General features: G+C 27.7%; 1 protein-coding gene across 4 annotated transcripts in view; it reads right to left on the reverse strand.

Moving 5' to 3' along the window:
- The window catches only part of LOC126854510 (reticulon-1-A), a 33,555-nt gene that overhangs the window by 7,911 nt on the left and 4,121 nt on the right, over window positions 1–21,523 (reverse strand). The window contains exons 1-2 of one of the 4 annotated variants that reach the window (XM_050601350.1): window positions 8,035–8,529; window positions 3,445–3,480 (exon numbers count right to left, since the gene is read on the reverse strand). In XM_050601350.1, coding sequence (XP_050457307.1) covers window positions 3,445–3,480; window positions 8,035–8,161 — 163 coding nt within the window. In that variant the 5' untranslated portion in view covers window positions 8,162–8,529. Of the gene's footprint in view, window positions 1–1,968; window positions 2,189–3,444; window positions 3,481–8,034; window positions 8,530–21,523 lie in introns of those variants that run through there. The other 3 variants (XM_050601349.1, XM_050601352.1, XM_050601354.1) reach the window with 3 other exon arrangements.

Raw genomic sequence — 21,523 nt, forward strand, 5'->3', positions numbered from 1 at the left:
TCTTTTCAGTTTGACCCAATCTACTTTCACACTTGGTGTGCCAAAAATTACCGCACACCCTGTATGTATATATATATATATATATATATATATATATATATATATATATATATATATATATAGCTTTAAACAAAAATTATTCTCTGTAAAATAAATATTATTTTTATTTAGCATCTCTCTCTTATCATTCTCTTTCATTATACATATATTAATAATATATTACTTTTATATTATCTAAACTTTTATATTATCTAAAAATAAATATAATTAATGTGGCGAGTAATATCTTGGTGACATAATACTTATTCGCTGCAGTCAGTCCAATTTACTTATACGCTTATATTACGCGTGCACTTAAAAAAAACTCAAATGATGAATAATGCAAAGAAAAACACAAAGAGGACAGATATAATAGAATTGTATACGCAATGTCTATTATAATCTCTAGACTCTTAAGTCATTAGTTCATGTGTGAATAATAAAGTGAAACCACTGCCGCTCGATACCGCGCTGCAAAAATATACTCGTAAAATATCGAATAAAAATACATGACACATAAAAAAACATGTCGTAACTTGAGACAAATATTCGCGAATCTTGTCACGAGTCGCGCATCAGCAAAAGATTTATCACTTTTTATTTCTCTCTCTCTTTTCCTCCCTCTCTCTCTCTCTCTCTCTCTCTCCTCCTTTCTCTTACTCTCGTTCCCTCTCTCTCTCTCTCCCTCCCTCCCTTCCTCCCTCCCTCCCCCCCCTCCTTCCCTTTTAACATGCTTTCTTAGTTTCTTTGAACGATTATACACGCGAGGAAAGCTGAAGAGAATAAGCTTTTCGTCACATTCCCCTTCGGAGCATCGCGATGCTACGAGTGAAATATCAACGAAATATTTTACCGGCGATTTCTGCGAGCTATCTATAATTGGATTCTTCTCAAGGTCGTAACAATGATCTAGCCCATTAATCGTTCGACTTGCAATGCCAGATAATCGTTTCTTTATGCCAATTATCGATGACCGGATTCTTGTCAAAGTATCTCATCGAAGCACCGACAGAATTAGACAAAAAAGTATACACATAACGCAACAAGCTGTCTCTAGAGCACGGGAGTTCAAACTATTTTTCGGCATTTCACGAAATAGTCACATTTTCGATCGATTCCGTGACAATAAAATAGGAAATAAGAAAGATATAAAAATATATATAGTGTATATATATATATATATATATATATATATATATATATATGTATGTATGTATGTATGTATGTATGTATGTATGTATGTATGTATGTATGTATGTATGTATGTATAACACACAGGGTGTCCGATAATTTTTCACACAGTCGAAGTGTGAAGATAAATTGAACCAAACTGAAAAGAAAAGTCCTGTACCATTTTTTTCTGTAACGCTTAATAAAAAAGTTATTATTGAGTAAAGTCTGGCCAATCAGCGCCAATCTTTAATCAGACGCAGTGAGTCGCGCGCGTAGTGGCGGAGCGCTCTCGCACACTATTAGACGCGCGGCTCACCGACTCCCGGCTGAAGATTGACGATGATTGGCCAGACTTTACTCAATAATAACTTCTCTATTAAGCGTTATAAAAAAAAATAGTACAGGACTTTTCTTTTCAATTTGACCCAATCTGTCTTCATACTTCGGGTGTGTCAAATATTACCAGACACCCTATATATAAAAAGCGAATGATAAATACAATGATCTAATGTCTCTTATCGACGCACAATTTGCATTTGGCCATATCACTCATTTGTTTTAACCGCGTCTATCTTTTTTCAATTGGTCAACAGTTTTTTGCAATTCATTGTGTCTGAGTTTACGTTATGTCCCGATGAGATTATATTTCTTCTTAGAATTTCACGCATTCGCACGCAGCCTCGAGATCTCAACTAGCACCTAGCGCGACACGCATGTGCTAAATTATCATAGCTCTCGCGAATCATCGTTACTCACGTTCCTCCTTTGTGATAGCCATTTTCCCTACGAACATCCGGTCGCGCTCTAGCGGCAATTAATCACACGGGAAAAAAAGATGTGAGTACCGAGAATCCGATCGATCGATTAGATCGACGAGAGTGCGATCACTCCAGGAAACCGATACGGAAAGAAAGACCGAGAACCGACGTTTCGATTCCGACGACTTCGCATCAAGGGAACTGCTGTCGGCTCGAAAACCCGAGGATCTTCGGAAAACTGGCACTGGACCAACGCGAGAGGCTGGCTGGACGTTATATTTAGTAACGTCCGAGAATGGCGGACAACGGATGGGCAGAGGAACCCGTCGATGCGAAATTGTCGTGTTTCATGTTGGACCAATTATTGCACCTTGTCCCTTCCGGGAACGCTTGACCTTTATTTATGAGCGACCTTTTGCGATAAGCTCCACGCTCGGTTAAGGGAGAATTGCTTGTCACGTAAAAAAAAAAAAAAAAATAGCTACACTATGAAAAAATTTGAGGTTAAATTTAACATATACTGCATGTCTCAAAATCCACATAAATTTTTGTTAATTTAATACACAATATGGATATGTTAAATGATGCTATATGGATATATATTGAGTGATATACTATGTTATATATACATACTAATACTATGTTAATATTTCAACACAAAATAAATGCAAACTTCATAATAACTTAAAATAAATTTTGTGTAAAATCAATATATTTTTAATGATAAAATTAACTGTGACAAATGTAGTCACTTTCCCTATCTTCTATTATAGAACAAAATCATTTTTTTCTGTAAATTTTGACAGATAAATCCTATTAATAATAATTAATAATAACAAAGCATATCTATTGTGCAAAATTAAAAATATATGCACATGTTATTACATTTTTTTCAATTCTTTTAATAATTTAACATTTGAGCTCAATTAACATAACAGCAATATGTTCAATTAACACAACAGCAATATGTTAAATTAACACAACAATAATATATATTAAGTTAGCACATAAATGTGTTAAATATGTTAAATTTGTCACCCACATATTTCTTATAACAAAAAAACACGAATTTTCCAACAGTGTAAGCTAATTTGGCATATTTTTCTTTCCAATAGATGTATCCATTCCATTTCCAAAGAATCCGTTATAATATTTTTAATAATAAATTTTTTGCACGAATTTTGTAGAATTGAATTATCTTGATTTGATTGGAATGTTGAAATTGTGCCCATTATATATGAAAAAATTTAAAAAAAGAAAATTAAAAATGATGATTATTTCAATAATAATACTTGAGCCACTTTGAATCAAGAAATATGAAACCTTAAAAATTTCTATATATGATAAATTTGGGAAACTATAATATATATATGATAGCAAAACATTTTTCATTAAAACCATCAATGATATATTATATATACTACTGTACAAACAAATTTAGAAGAAACAATACTTTTTTTCTCTACTTTCTTACCTTTCGGATTCAGTCTTTCAGGATTAAACCATGCATCTGAAAACAATAAAACCATACTATATAAGTATTAAATTCTTAGGCATATAGGTATAAATCATTATGAATTAAACCAAACAGCTGAGAGCATTTGAAGATATTAAATATCACAATTAAAATTTTAAAGTAAAATCTTTATCTTATTTCTAATTAATTTTATAAATAAACATTAATTATTTATTAAATTTTCTTTTTTAAATAATTCAATTTATTTAAAAGTTATTAATAAATATCTATAGAAAATGCTCTCATTAAGAATATGATTCTTATAATATCTTACGCTTCTTTATTCCTTTCTTTATAATGATAAAATCCAAATTATTAAACGAGAGAGAGAGAGAGAGAGAGAGAGAGAGAGAGAATCATTAAATGAATTTACATACAAAGGTCTCGATTAATATTATACAGAATGATAAAAAAATCAAAATTTATATAATAGATAAAAAAAATTTTTTACTGATTGTAAATCAAATAAAAAATGCCTGAAAAAAGTTATGTTACAAATTTTCATTTCGATGTTTGTAAAATATTTTCTAAATCCTATACTTCGCCGAATCGTTTAATAAACATTTTCAATTTGCTAATGTCAATTTTGTATATTAAATTTTTCATCATTAGTTTCATTAAGCATTTCTTATTCCATTTGGTGATCACTGCTTGTGAATTTTTTTCTTAACACTCTATATAATATAATCTCAGGACAAGTAATTCAAATTCCGAAGATTTTTATAAAGCACGAATAAAAGATCCGTACAAAAATTATTTATGCGCATTTTTGAAAAAGGCCGTTGTTAATGAGCATATCAATGGATGTAAAAAAAAAAAAGCAAATGTTCATCGTAAAAGATATGTGTAAGAAATAAAATTGCGTATAAAATAAAGAATAAAACGAAATCGAGAAATCGTATAAAATCTTATAGCTATCTCACGCTATCTGATGCATATTCCTTTTTGAGTTTATTTTTCAGGTTACGCTTTTATTAATAACCGTGTAATAAATCGATAGAGACGAGGGATCGTTACCGTGGATAAATAGTTACGTCGTTCTAAAGGCTATCGGAGTTGCAGCGAAAAAAATTAATATCCGCTCATTTATCAAATATCGCACTCATTAAGCATTTTGTATAAAATTAAATTTTGTATAAAATTCCATTTAATCACTAAATTATAATATACGCGTATAGAGCGTGTATTAATATTCTGTTCAATTATTTATTTTTTTCATCTTATCGTCATCATTTATAAAAAATTCGCGTGACTGATTATCTCGCAAATAAATCTAGAGATATCTTAATTTAAATGTATGAGCGATTCATTCAACGAACCATATCTCGTAATTCTATATATAAAACTGTTCTCATTTAAGAAACAAATAAGACATACGAGATAGAAGGCAGTCAAAAAAAGAAGTCAATATCCTCTCATTTAGCACATAGCATGGCGTTCTGTGTCATTCAATGTTCACATGTCATCAAGTGCTCACAAGTAAGTCTCTTATCATTCATGCATGCATCTTTTTCCTTATTGAAATAATCTCATGCAACTCACAGAATGCGTGATTTAAATATATAATATGTGCTCTTAAAATACCCAGTTTTTTCGTTATTTATTATCTGTAAATTAGATTTATTTATTTTATTTGTAATAAATAAATAAATTTAATTCATTTATTAATAGTATTATAAATAAATAATTATAATAAATAAATTAATTAAATTGATTTGTTCATTATTTGTAGTTCTATAATGTTTTATAGTAAAAGATGAACATTTGAAAAACATGATCCTATATTTCATATGTTAAAAGTAATAATTATAAAATATATCTTATTAGATTCCGTGGACAACAAAATATAATATCAATAAAAGAGAGTTTGCCACCCTAGTTGGCACAATTTTACGGCTCTATAGACTTTAATCGACAGATTAAAGGAAGGGAGGAGAGGGGGGGGGGGTACCCTATCATCCATATTACTCAAAGCATTAATGCAGTAAGTGTAGCAGAAAGGTACGACAACGTGACACGAAATGTCTGCGCGGTGCTTGAACTTTCAAAAACGTCAATAGTTTGCATCAATGTTGCGTATATCGATTTTATATATCGCATGAGAATTATTCACAAATCCCGCAATAAATTATAGATACGCGCGCGAATTGCAGAAAATATATTGGAAAAGTGTATTAAATCTCCGAAAATTTTTTTAAAATTATTTATTTGAATACTTGCAAAAGAATTAGTTATTTCAATCTAGCAAATATATTTGAATTAGTAAAATACAAGCAATTAGTAAAATAAAAGCAAAGTGCGCTTTTATTTGTAAATAAAAGAAAGAGTTTGTTTTTTATCTTTATTATACATTACTTTCTTTTAAAAATTAAAAAAACATTTTAATTTTTGGCTATTTGTTTAAAAAAACAGGGGTTTTCTTTATTTTAATAAATAATTTTTTATCTTCAAATAAATATTTTTTATACGAAAATTGTTTAAATATATTATTTAAAAATTATAATTTTCATGCAAATAATTTATTAATTGTAACAAAATATTTTGGAAACAAAGTATATATTTATTTAAGTAAAAAAAATATATTTATTTAAGTAAAAAAAAAAAAAAAATTAAACTGTATTTATTTGATTGAAAAAAAATTAATTTTTAGTATAACTAAAAGGCAATCGATCGTAGTGTATATTGCGCACTATGATTTCTGTCGCCTTGGAATTTGATATATTCAGCTCTAGGCTTTTGATTTTACAGGCAACATATCGCTTCTTCACGATCAATGATGCATTGAAAAATTTATCGTTCATGGCAATAGGCGTTCGTAAAAGTTGCCTTCTGCTTATACTTGTTCCAGAAATAGCATCATGCACACATTTATGCATTTAACGATATTATATAGGTTGTATCGGATACTTCAGCAAAGGAAACGGCATACTTTTCACACAAAATGCTTTTTATCCATTCCATTTTTCAAAATTTTAAAAATCCACAATTAATTAATTAAAATTAATGGAAAATCAATTTTATACAAATATCACTTTAATTATAGGGGATCAATGTAGAGAATAGTGTCCGCGAATATAATGAGAATAAGGCGAAATTTCTTATTATACATATTCTTATTATACATATAACATTAATATAATTTTTTTAATAAAAGAATATCAATCACACAGAATATTTTCCTCCTCGTAGTCATCAATTAATATTTTTCTCGTAAATAAGAGATGATATAAGTATTACAAAAAGATAGTACAAGACTGAAAAGCAACAAGTAAAATTATCATTATCTTGCCATTCCAAAACAGGCCATTTTACCTCGATAATAAAAGTAACGATAATTCTGTTACGCAATAAATGTACTTAGTAACCCGTTGTCAATATCATACTTTGGAGACGTTTCTACGGGATAAAGTTCGAGAGTCGTCAGTCACGGCTGGATCGCGTGGCATTACGTAATTCAAGGTCGCAATAATAATTGCTCCAGGTTGCAACAAATCGTGACATTTAACAAAATGTGCTGCAAAATTTCACCTATTCGCGAAATAAACGTGTATTATAAATGAAGTATAAATTCCGATATCTGCATCTACATCTATATGATTTCCTCTATCTATATTACCCCGTATTAGTAACTTGATAAAATATTAAGAATCTTATTAAAAAATCTTATAAAAAAATTGAAAAAGCATTGAATATTATTAGTTAGTAGAATGTGCAACTTTGCGGTTAACTATGTAAAGCAAAAAATTTTGGAAACCTAAACAAGACGCCTATAAGTAAGTTGTGTGAACATTTTAAACACTTTAAACTTTAGTGTATATTTATTTCATTGTTAATACGAGGTCACAATTTAGTTGCGTCAAACGTATTAACGCAACTATAAGAAAATAAACATTAATAAAGTAAATTAATCGCTTCTTTTTTGTGACGAATCGACTACTTAATGATTTCTTTCGAGCAAAATGACGACAAGCGTCGCGTGTCGAAGTATTGACATTTTTTTTACAGGCACTCCATCTACGATGAGAAAAAAAAAACCCAAGCGAGCTTCATAAACCTCCTTCGAGGTTTAATATAAACACGAATGAAAAAGAGAGAGAGACAGAGACAGAGATGTTGACGTAAATGTTACTTGCAAGTAACCGACTATGATCGATAACCCAGTTTTTCGATCGGCGATTCTTCGATACCGAGCAAGGTGGCATCTGCGCAGAACGAAGCCTGGATCATCGACATGGAAGAGTCGACGAAAATTAATTGACTTGTGACTGACATCTCCCGGAATTCAATTTCCATCCGGCAAAAATTAACTACGATCCACTATGGATGTGTGCCATTGACAGAGACGTTCCGACTACGAAACGTTCGAATAGAAAGAAAATGCATTTGATTTACGCGCGCCAATCATTCGTTTGTTTCGATTGGAGAAACTATCCCGGACACGTTTCGCATCGTGTCGTATCGAATCTTGTCAAAAATGATCGAGACGACCATCTTCTAGTCCAGAAGAAAGGATAGGACAGCAAGTCAAGGGAGGGGAAAAGAACCTACGGGGGTTTAGAATATTCCAGATGCATGGGTTGGCCGACGCGGGGTTGCTGGCGCCGGCGCCGGATCGCTTGCAGACCTGGTTACCCTCGTCGACGCTCTTGACAGGGCACGCGTCCAAGTCCGCCATCCTTACACGCACTTTTTCGGGATCCTCGCGCGACGCGCACTTCCCTCTTCACTGTTCGCCGAGCGTGTTCGTATCGGAACGGGATGTCCTCTCCTCTGGGTACCTGGTGAACGCTCGCGGAAGCAATGGCGTAGGCGCGCGCGCGCGCGTTGAATGACGCACTTCGACGACAACGACGATAATGACAACGACAACGAGGGTACGATCTCGTTTAGTCCTTCTCGAGAACGAGAGTGAATTCGCGCGAGAAGAAACGTTCAAAACGTTAATTCACCACGTTTATCAGTTTCTCGGAGACAGAGTGAGAGAACGAACTGCAGAGAACACAGCGTAGCTCGTACACAGCGAGATGAGGACTGAGGCTTGTTATCGACCCGGAGGTCTCTCGTGCCACCTCCCCGCCGAGCCCTCCCCCTCCCACCCTCTTGACTCATCGCCATATTGCTCGGAACCTCGTACCTAGAAGACTGCGTGAGGTAGCCTTCTAGCAGCGAGACACTAACCGTTCCGATATTATCACAATGATACCTGAAGTGAGAGTTCTTGTGAACAAAATCCTATTTCTTAATCGTTTCGGTAAATTAAGCGAGAATAGTAACGACGTTATTTTATGATAAAAATAACGACAAAAAAAAAGAAATGAAATTCTTAGCAAGATTTTTTCACTTTTGGATTCATATAAGTGTAATATTGTATCTTTTATAGGCTGTATATTATGATATCATGAAGAAATATTAGAAATAGCATTTCTAATTGGTCAATGATTTATCTTCTTATATAAGTAGTGGAGACACATTAAAACGAATATTATCAAAAATAAAAAAATAAAAAATTATTTTATTTTAACTATTTACACAAATTGCTTTGTTTAGGATCGCCTTGAAAGAGTTCAATTATTTTATAATAAAAAAAATTAAAGATTATACATAATAGAGAAGATTTTTTTTCCGAGTGATTTGTAATTTTTTAAGTATATGTAAGTATAACTTTGCGTAGCAAAATATATACTTAACGATTACTGCTTAAAAAATATTAAATTGAATAGTTTCATACATTTTATATTTAACGATATTGCTTTGACTTAAAAACGTCAAACAACGCTGCGAGATCGGAGCACATCCGATTTTATGCACTAAAAATAAAATTTTTTCGATCAAATAAATACATTTTATTAATTTTATTAAAAATTTTAATGTGAAAAAAATATTTATTTGAAAATAAAAATTATTCATTAAAATAAAGAAAGCCTGTGTTTTTTGAAACAAATTAAATTTTTTTTAAAGGAAGTAATTTAATATAATAAAGATTTTAAAAAAAAAAGAAAGAATTTTTGTATTTGTCAATAAAAAAGCATATTTCGCTTTTATTTTATATTTTATTATTTCAAATATACTTTCTGCTTGATTAAAATAACTAATTTCTTTGCAAGTATTTAAATGAAAAATTGTTTTAAATAAAAAAATTTTTTTGGATTTAGTACATTTTTTCAATATGTTGGCTATAGGATATATACACATACACACATCAGCGGAAGAGCAGGCGTGTCTCATGTATTCGTTGCACTCAAAAATGTTGCATAGCGATTGTTTGCGCATTAATACCGGTCATATGGAGGTATTTGTCCGTGACGTTTTACGTTGCAGACTCTGTTAATGAAGAAAAGGACAGAGCCTCTACGTTATACACTATAATATTACAAGAAGAACTATTATAGATTGGATCTTACTTTCACAAGGAAATTTAGCTTTAAATATGACTTATCAATATAAACCTTCAGTGGTAAACGGCTAATGTACACAATAACAAACGCGCTATTTCTCGATCATTGCTATTGAAAGCCACACTAAGAAAAATGATGATGAGTATCCATATGATACCATTATGTGTCAGTACATTCTTATGCATAATTATAAAAAAAGGAATATTCTATAAATCAATGATTACATAAAGAAGTATACAAATTATAAATAGTTAAACAATTAAAAATGATTTCAGGTTGTTATCAAAGAAAAAGAAGAAAGGAAACACATCTTTATAATAGAATAAATTTTATACGATAATAAACTAATCTTTCATAATTCTTATTTTTAATTTCAAGTAAATATTTTATTAAAATAATAAAATAAAATTAGATAATTCTTTTTCAAGCAAGGTGCCTCGACCAACGTCAATCAGATTGAATGCATCCATCGAAAGCCAATTAACAATTACACCTGATGTTGATTACGTGACATATGAAGAACGTCGCTCGAGTCTTGCGCAATCGAACGTCTGACCGCGAACAGATCACCAAGACGACGAAAGCGATAGTAAATAATACATGATTATTCTTCGTGCAACTGTGCCGTTGTACATAAATATGTGAGCACAGGAACTGTATTGTCGTTATAGTTTCAACACGAATATGAAATCAACATATTCCTCATATCGTATTAAATATTTAAATCATTATGCTATAAAAATAAATTCATTAATCTAAATGTACATTTCATCTTTTTTTTAAGCTTGTCTTTTAGACCGATGATGCTTCTCCATTCATTTATCTATGTATATATCCCTTTTATTATCGGTGAACAGCGGAACAAATGCAATGTCAGTTGGCAATTCTGAATGTGAAAGAAGCAAGACGCCATAAATAAATGAACAGGGAGGGTTGGTCTATAGGTAGATAGGGGTGGCACGCAATTCCGCAGACGAGGCGCCCACGCAAGATTAGAATGAACCCTCTCTTCGCAATTTTAACACGCCCTGTCGCGTGTATGTGCATGTTTAAAATTTATATTTCATTTTCGCATCGAATATTTGAAATATCTCTTTTTTTTATTATTTATATTAAGTTAGTATCGGTGGCAATATTATTATCCTTTATAAAGATTATAATTATATTTGAAGTGTGATTAAATTACAACAGGTTTTTCTTTTTCAAAGAATTTTTTGAATTTATATTTAAAATTATTAAATAAAAAAAAATAATTATTACCGAGCTTTGATACCTAAACTATTACATTTTTCAAATAATTTTAGTCATAGAAGATTATTTAAAATAATAAAAACAATAAAATAGCATACATGTACATGTCTATAAATCTTTAAAAAAATATTACAATAATAAAAATAAAAAAAGAAAATTGGTTTTTACAAAATTGAAATAAAGAGAAATACGAAGCAATCAAATAAAAAAGTATCATTTATCTATCGAATCATTTAATGGAATAATATTTATAACATATTATGGATTTTTCGCACAATAATTTAAGAATAATTTTTCTGCTTTTTGAAAAAATTAAAAATACAGCAAATAATCTAAAAATAGGGCAATTTGGAAAATTAGTAATGAAATAACAAATAAAGATATATAGATGCTTTCAATTTTTTATTATTGACCTATGCTAATATTAAATTTGAAAGAGCACAATTATTTTTCACAAAATGGTTAAAGTAACAAAATCGGAAAACAACACAAAAAAATATTAAATTTCTGTATAATATGTTCTATTACTCAATAATAATGTACTTTCGTCTGACGAAAGATGCCAAAATTTCGGCAACCTCTGGCAACAACGTTGCGTTGTTCGAAACATCGCCAAAGCGGTGATCTATGCGAATAATAATCTTTGGCCATTTCAGCAAAATCGCATCTGCTTGTCTGAGTGGTTAAAAATAAAATGTCTATGTAAAACGCACGATACATATGTAATCAATGAATAACGAAAAGTAGACATACGTGTATCTGGCCTTAGTACATTTTTTAATTATATTCAATATATCTTTTATAGTTTAATAAGATTTTGTAAAATAAAATCAAAAATGTTATTAACGCAAAACTGTTACACTTTTGTAATTTGATGTAATTATTTATTATAAATCATTCGTTCAAAATAAAATATTCGTCAATTTATAAATCACTTTAAAAATTCCCATCTCTATTTTTTTACTGATAAATAAATAGCAATCAAACAATTAAGGAAAAAGTTTGATACGATTTCGAAAATATAATGTTTCAAATGTCACAAGAAGAAAAGGCAAGAAAATAGATGGATTTTCCAAAATGAATTTCGCTTTTTTATAATATTTCAAGATTATATCATTATTGAAATTATCGCGTAAATTTAATGAAGTAATATTTGACAGCACTTTTTAAGCTAAAAATAAAAAATTGATAAAATTTTGATAAAAATGATATGCTATTCGCATAGTTACAAAAATCATATAAAGACTATTAACTCCATCTTTTGTCTCCGTTAAATTCCTTACTAAATTTTGGTGAACTATAATATCAAGTATCGATAAAATAGAACTTACAAACAAAATAATTTATTTTAATATTTTTTTTTTTTTTACACACATAAGCCCTTAAATTACGATAACGTGAACGTTATTTTTCTTACAGAATAAAATATTTTCAATTTCAATTATTGCACTTTATAATTAATATAACAAATTGATATCATATTCATGTAACAATGTTTTAAAATATATAAAAAAAATTCAATTATATATTGCTATATTATATCGCAAATATTAAAAAACTGTTACTTTCAAATTTTATTAATGCAATTATAAGAATCAAGAAAGAATAATAACAAAATATTAATTGTGCTATTAAAATACTAAAAATAAGCAGAAATAAATTAAATGCGAACAGAAACATTTGCAAAAATATCAATCACGTTCGTTAATGAAAATTAAAAGCATGGTTCAAACAATAATATTACGTTCTCGAATTATTTTTGCGTAACTCTCTTCTTTATTACGTCATTCATTACGTTGTATGTTTTATATACAAAAATATGCTGAATAAATAATACAATATATTGTACCAAACAATATTTCGAAACAATTAAAAAATCGCAATATTTCATCATTTCCAAAATCAATTTTAGACGCATTTTCTGGATATGACGCAATGCAGAATCAACGTAGATTACAAGCATGTATTGTACGCGATACCGCAGAATACAGAGAAACAACTGCACCGATCAATACCTATGTCCTACGGCTTACAAACTCCATTTCGGATGCTTCAAAATTTTCAATTTTGATTGATAGATTTGCTTGACAGTATAAATACTATACGAAAAAGCATTGCTCAAACAAAAATATCATTTGACTTGAATCGCGTTTTTTCTTGTTTTTTTTCCGCAGCCATATTTGAATTCTAATATAACAAACGAGAAATCGTAGACTTTTCCGTACTATATATTGGAATAAAACAGTCTTTGCCATTATGCATATTCGACGAATATAAATTGGTGAAATAATGTGATTCTTTCTTTGGTTCGAAAATTAACAAATAGTTATAAATCTTAATAAAAATTTAAATAAACTATCATACGATTCATTTTGGAAATTAGAATAATAAAATAGATGTAGAATAAATATTTCTTTTATAAAATACGCGCATTTAGTAATGCAACATAATAAAAAAGGGAGTTTTGGGTGTTTTATACTGAAAAAAAATATCCTAAATCTAAAAATTTTACTTTATTAAGTTATTCATTAAAAAAATTTTTTTTAAATTATTTATTTCATTTACTAAAGAATTAATTATTTCAATCAAGCAGTAAATATATTTGAAAATTTAAAAAATATAAAATAAAAGCAAAGTATGTTTTTATTTGCAAATAAAAAGTATTTGTTCTTTTATCTTCATTAAACTATTTTCTTTAAAAAAAGCATTTTTTAATTTTTGGTTGCTTGTTTCAAAAACAGGTTTTCTTTATTTAAATCATTTTTTCGATATAAATATTTTTTTATATTTTTTTATACAAATATTTTTTATAATTTTTATATAAATATTTTTTTATATTAAAATTTTAAATAATATATTTTAGGAATTATAATTTGTTTACACGCAAGTATAACAAAATATTTTTCAAAACAATGTACATATTTATTTAAGTAAACAAAGTTTTCTGAGGAAGCAAAAAATCAAAATTAAGAAAATATATTTATTTGAGTGTATAAAATTTTATTTTTAGTGCACTAATTTAAACTATTAAATAAATAGTAAAATTTAAAAAAAAATTAATTTATTTCGATATATAACGCAAGGAAAATATCATCTCTCGCTGCTGAAATCAAAATTTAAAGCGTAATAGCTGCGTAATAGAAATCTTACTACGTACATTCTCAATTAATCGTATATATATGCATGAACATAATTTCATGTATACGTTCTAAACATTATTTACTCATCTGTGCTTTAAAAAAAAATACAATCTTCTACTTTAGAGATTAATTATCGAAGCACAAACACTAACTAAGATGTGCGATTATCATATCGTCAAACAATCATTTTATCGCGTTAATAATTAAAACCTTTTATCACATGTCGTGTGTAACATCATATGACACACACAGTGATTACAAAAAGATAATACTTCTCCAAATTTATTTTAGACGGTAATATTTCTGCGGCAAAAATTTCTACACACATAATATATATATATTTCTATACATATAATAAAATACATATAATATCCTTGCTAATGTTTATTTGGATTTTATATTCGTTGAAAGCTATAGGAACATGAAGCCTAGAAATAAATAGTGATACATTGATCGCGAATATTACGCAACTTTTGCTAACATAGTTTAAGGCTGTCTATAAATGCGATCTATAGGGTGTCCCAAAATTAATATCAAAACTTCGAGAACGTATGATGGATCAATAAAATAAGAAAAAAAGTTCTTTAGAGATTTGCTTATTTTTGTTTCAGTTTGGAGAAAATCGCAAAAAGGAAACAAAAAATATTGAATAAAAAATAAAAAGAAACATTAAAATTATTAAATTTATTGAAAAGTACCATGAGATAAAAGATAAGACATAAAATTAAGAAAAGAGAGTGAATTAAAATTAAATGATTGTAAATAAATATGCGAAAACTCGAGATTATTGTATTAAAATATTGTATACTGTACTAAAAAATTTTCACTTTTTCTTCTATTTATTACAATAAGTAATAAATAACTAAAAAAATAATTTTAAAAAATAAGAATTTTTTTTTCGTTTCAGTTTATTTATTTGTTTATATTTATTTATTCATATTGTCACTTCCTTAATGATAGTAAAAATGTAAACATAAATTAAAGTAAATAGAAAACAATAATCTCGCGTTGTCACGTATTTATTTATGATTTTCTAATTATGTCAGAAGAAATTTAATTCACTCTCTTATCGTAAGTCCATTTACAATTTTTTTTATTTCATGGTATTTTTTGCTAAATCTAATAATTTTAGTGTTGTTTTCAGTTTTTTGTTAAAAATACTTTTATTTTTTTTTGCGATTTTCTTTAAAAGAAAGAAAAAACGAGTAAATCTCTAAATAACTTGTTACCTTAATTTATCGATTCCCAAAGTTTCACACTCCCGAAGTTTTAACATTTAATTTCGAGATACTCTATTTATTGTTGGTTTTATTATGAGCTCACAGCTTTTTTTGTCATCCTCAACGCACGCGAAAAAAATTCATAATTTGATGACCTACGTGGTCTTGACTCTCGATTAAAGCAATGTCGCAATGAAATTCAATTCATTGTTACTGTTTCTTAACGAGCTATATCTGTTGGTTTCTGATTTTTCCGTTACATATATTGTATAATAAAGTTATATTATACAAATAAACTTTTTGCAAATTTTACAAACAAATAAAATGTATGAACAAATGTAATTTTATTTTAGGACATTATTATATTAATCAATATAAAATAAAACAATATATTGTATAAAGAGAGTTACCAGCAAGAAGAACTTTAATCATTATTTATATAATATTTTACCTGGATTTTAGTTTTACTTTTTATAATTCGATTCTTGCTATACGCACACACAAATGTGCTTGCAGCTAAAAAAAAAAAAAAGAATTTATCAAAAATTTAGCACAGATTTTCATATAAAATTTCGTCTTAAATGTCTTAAATAACTCACAATAATATAATTTGCAAATAAATAAAAATTTTACAAATAAATCTTACAAAACGCAAAAAGAAATCATTGCTAATCAAAATTATCCGAAAACGAATTATGAAATCCAACCTACGTAATTGGCAGAATTTATATGGTGAATGATAGCGATAATTGTCAGAGATAAAGGACGTGGTCGTATCTTGGTAACGAATAATCACAAATATGCTTCTCAAGTACAAGTATAGTAAAGTGGTCAGGCTATAATCAGTCTTTACTCGACTACGATCCAACACGTCAGTTATACTGTCACTGATTTATCGTAGCCTTGCGATTCTTCTCGTGAATTCAAAAAAAAAAAAAAAAGTTTTGACGTCAATCGATTTGAAGACCAATTAACGTTCAAATTCTGCGCAATTCGAAGAGAGATAAATTTAAGGAGATAAGAAGTTCGAACGCGCACTGTGTGTCAGATATATCGTAATATGTAAGTAGATAGTTATTAGACAAATTAATTTGGTAAATATTTAGATTAACATACCTATCTCCAATGACTTTGACCTTGACATATGTTATCAAAGACATGACCCTGAGTAACTTTTGTTTATAAATTTATCGGCGGTCTCTTAGTGCTTTTTAGATATTTAATGTTAAATTTTGACAGTTTTAGTGTAATTTTGATAATTATTTATTTTTAAAACTAAATAAGAGTTACTAACTAATAATTACCGAAAATACATTAAACTGTCAAAATTTAATATTAAATATCTAAAGTTACTCAGAATCATGACAACATATGTCAAGATCAAAGTCATTGAAGGCGGATACGTTAATCTAAATATTTACCATTAATTTCTAAAAACATTTAAGCAGATAATATGTAATAATACGTTTTACATAGAAAAAAATCATTTTTTTATTGTATTAGATTGGCGGAAAGATTTTTTCCTTTTTTTAATATTAATTTTTTAATTTCAAAGGACGAAAAAATTTTCCTACTAATATAATATAAGAATAATTTAAAAAAAAACCCTTTATTTTTGACTGTTATTTTGCGCTATTTTATTTATTCCCAATTTTTTTGTTATACTCTGCATATTATCATTATCAAAAGACAATTAATTTGAAAAATTTTTTTAATATTCTATCATTAACATTAGTTTAAGCAATAAAATCGGCAAAAAAATGTTTCTTTATTCTTCTTTTTCGATTGTAATAAAAAGTATTATGATTTTTAGACGAAAGTGTGTTGTGATTTTAAAATACAAAATTGATTGTGTAATAAATTATGGTGCAAAAACCTCCGCACAGTGCAAAGGGTTAATTTTAATTTAATTCCGGATTTTCACAAAAATAAAATAAGCAAATAAAACTTGTCTCTCTCGCGCGCGCGTGTTGTGTGTGTATGTATGTGTGTGCAAGCAGGAGAGGGAGGATGCGCATGTATTATCAGTGTATTTTATAGTTACAATTATTTGTGGATTTATTTGAATAAAGCTTTAAAGCTAAAAATATACAGCATTAAATAACTCAAATAATTATTAATTGTAAGATTAACACTGTGTAGAAAAATTAAGTAAAGAATTTTTAAAAATTAAATTGTTTTCGCTGTAAAAATATAAAAGATTGTCTGATACATTTTGATGTTTGCAAGAGATATTCTTCATATTCTCTTTTTAATTGCACAAATACATCTTCGTGTTATAAAATTGCGAACACTTAAAAATTTATGGATTTCTTCGCATCCCTTAACAGACACCTAAGATTAGTAAAATTTATTAATTTATTAACATTTATTAATAAAAAAACTATACTAAATTTCTAAAATTACTGTAAGAAAAATTAGCAGAAAATTTAAACTCAAAGCTCGAGGGGACAAAAAAAAATATTAAGATAATGATTATGAAATATGTGTCGAAATTTGAATACATATAAAACACTCTGATAAACAGTAGAGTGAACATTAAGATAATTCTTTGTTTTTATTGCGTGCGAGAAATACAAGCGAAAGGAAGGGGAGAGGGAGAAGGAGAGAGAGGGGGAAGGGGAGGGAGAGAGAGAGAGAGAGAGTAAAAAGAGCATGTTTAGTATTTATTACACGGAAACTTAAATTTCGATTTCTATTATTTTAGTCCATAATACTTGGGAAAGTTTTACGAAATAATATCTACAAAAAAAATATGTTAAATTAAGATTAAAATAATAAAAAATATTTAATGAAAAAATACTTTATTATAGTGTTTTGAAAAGCTCTCGAGATAAGCTACAAGAATATGAAATAAAAAATGGGAATTTCCATTTAAAAATTTTAAGTTGATCTTCACCTGACTTTGGCAATGCCACTTGTGGTCAACTTAATACTTAATGCTAGTCATTACGTCTTTAAGCCTTACAACTTTTGTCTAAAATATTTTTCTCTAAAATGCAACGTTTACGACATATTTGACTGTCTCCAGACTTTTGACACACCCTGTATACAGTATATTAAAGCTAGTGTATTGTTTTGTGGAAATTTGTAAATAATTAAGAGTTCTAAAATTTTAATATAAAAAAATATTTATTTGAGGATCATAACTTATTTATTAAAATAAAGAAAACCCTGTATTTTTGAAACATGCAGCCAAAAATTAAAATTTTTTTTTAAAGAAAGTAATTTAGTAAAATAAAAAACAAATTTTTTTCATCTATAAATAAAAACATATGCTTTGCTTTTTTTATATTTTACTAATTCTTGCTTGATTGAAATAATTAATTTCTTTGCAAATACTTAAATAAATAATTTTTTTTTGTTTAGTGCATTTGTTTTTAATATTGCGGATTCTCGGTATTCCGATTTTACGTGCCTACATGAAGCTAATGTATGCATCTTTTCATGAAAAAACTCATGAATAATTAAGAGAGAAATGTATAAATAAACACGGAATTCTTCAAAATCGGTCAGCATCTCATATCATAGATACTCGTACATTAGCTTTCTCCCTGACATAAACAGTTAAAAAATTATTAGTTCTATTTTCTTATTATTAAATAATATTTTAAAAATTATTATTTTTATTACATACAACTAATAATTTATTCAATATAATAAAACATTTTTGGAAACAAAGTATGTATTTATTTAAATAAAAAAAATTAAAATTAATAAAATGTATTTATTTGATCAAAAATAATTTTATTTTTAATATACATTTCACGCTACTAAAGAAATTTAAAAAATCAATCAAAATGCTGCTCAAAATAAAAATTATGGTTATATGGTTTCAATAATAAAAAAAAAGATTTAATTTATTTTCATTTATTTTACTTTTTTTACTGTTTTTACAAATATACAATTGCACTTATTATCATTTTCAAAATAATTTTTAAGATTTTTTTTAGTATATAATCAAGATTTCTCCAAATATTCATCCCCTATATATAATAATTATAAAAATATCTCTCTCTATTATAATTCTACAAAATATTTTGATCTTATTAGATTCTGAAACAGTCTCTGTATGTTTTTGCAATCCGAGATCTACCGCTCTCTAAAAAAAATGTGAAGGATACACATGCACATAGCGTGAATCATGTATAAAAATACTCCTTTACCAAGCCAATGAAATATAGATTTGTATAAATGTATGCGTAATACTACTACATATATACATATAACAGTCGATGACGAATAATACGACGAATAATACGATTCATGAAACATACGTCATTGAAGAAATCGGACATAGCTGATAAAATTCTATCGCCGATAAAATTTAAAATCTCACAAACATATAATAAAAGCATGCGAATACAATATATCTCTTTCAATTGCTAGTTTTTTCAAAATAATGTTAAATGATTTTTACGTAGCAAAAATTTTTATATATTTGTAACTTTGATTGTAACATTTTATACTTTTGTAACAAAAATTTTTCTATTAAAATTTATACTTTTTTAAATTGGTTAAAGATTAAGGATGTTCTGGATATACAATAGTAGCAAAAAATTGTCAAAATTAAAAAGAAAACATGTTTCTTACGTTTATACTATTTGAAAAATTAAAAAATCAAAGAGTTATGAAAAAAATTAAAGTATCACAAAATAATATGGATTTTGACGTCTTCGTAAAAGAAAATAGTTGTAATTAATATTTTTCCTAATTTATGGCAAAAACTTTTGATCGTGAATATCCTCTGAAATCAACTGCAAAAACAATGAAAAACGAGTAATTTGCAGAAAGAGAAAAAGAGACAGATAATATTTTTCTACAATTTTTAGTAAATAACTTTTAAACGAATTAGTGGATCTAAATCAAGTTTTGCACAAATATTTATTAGAATTTCCTTAATATATGTGAAAATTTTTATTTCATTAGTAATATTTTTTCTTTGTCAAATTTGTCAATAAGTGCTACAATAGGCGATTTTCCATAAGAATCAATAGTAACTTTAAATTTAAATAATTTCCAAACCTAAGAGAATTGTGCTTAGTTTTTGCACAAATATTCAGATGAAATAGTAGAACAATTTATGAAATTTTAATGCTTTTGTTAGTATTTCGATATATGTCATATACATCCTTAAATAATCATCAATAATAATCTTATATTTGTTATTGTCGATCTGTTCTCCTAAACATAGCTTGTTTACTAACAATGATCGATTTTCTATATATACATATATTATTAATTACTCGAAAAATATAAATATTTTAATATTGCATTGAAAAATAATGATTGTTGATCGATTACAAAACCTATATATAAAAAATATTCTATAATGTATAAAACCCTATATTTAAATATTTAAATACTACATTTTGCAAAACTCTTTCAAATATTGTAGATTAAAATAGAGAACAAAAATAAAAAAACATGATGCATCATATAATAAATATAAAATATGCTCTTTTTATATTGAAATAATTCTTAATAGTAATTACAATTCAAAAATTTCTTTTTCTATGAAGCGTTTGCCTTAATTTTTATGTAGAAAATTCTATAAAATTTTATCATATAAGAAATGATAAAAATCCGTAAATATTTTCATAAAAGACAGAAAAACATGTCGGCAAAAATAAATATGCACGATCCGGAGTGCACATTATACAGAATATCCGATAACTATTTTCACACTTGAAGTGTGAAAATAGATTGGGTCAAACTGAAAAAAAGCTCTGTACCATTTTTCTCTATAACGCTTAATAAAAGAGTTATTATTAAGTTATTATTATTTATGAATACGTTTGCAGCGTGTTTTTCAGTTTGCATAGGACATGCAATAAATGCATGGAGAACCGAAACGTGTCTCCTACGGATCGATATAACGCATGGCAGGTGATTTTGACTCATGATGTCATATAGAAGCCATACGGAATGGTAGGATTATCGGTTAACAAGACAACATGTTGTGCAATGATATTGCGCAATAATCTAAAATTCCTCTTGCACTGTTCGTATAGAAAATTTTTCGAGAAAA

This window comes from Cataglyphis hispanica, chromosome 14, assembly GCF_021464435.1.
Source record: "Cataglyphis hispanica isolate Lineage 1 chromosome 14, ULB_Chis1_1.0, whole genome shotgun sequence".
In the NCBI taxonomy this organism is placed as follows: domain Eukaryota; kingdom Metazoa; phylum Arthropoda; class Insecta; order Hymenoptera; family Formicidae; genus Cataglyphis; species Cataglyphis hispanica.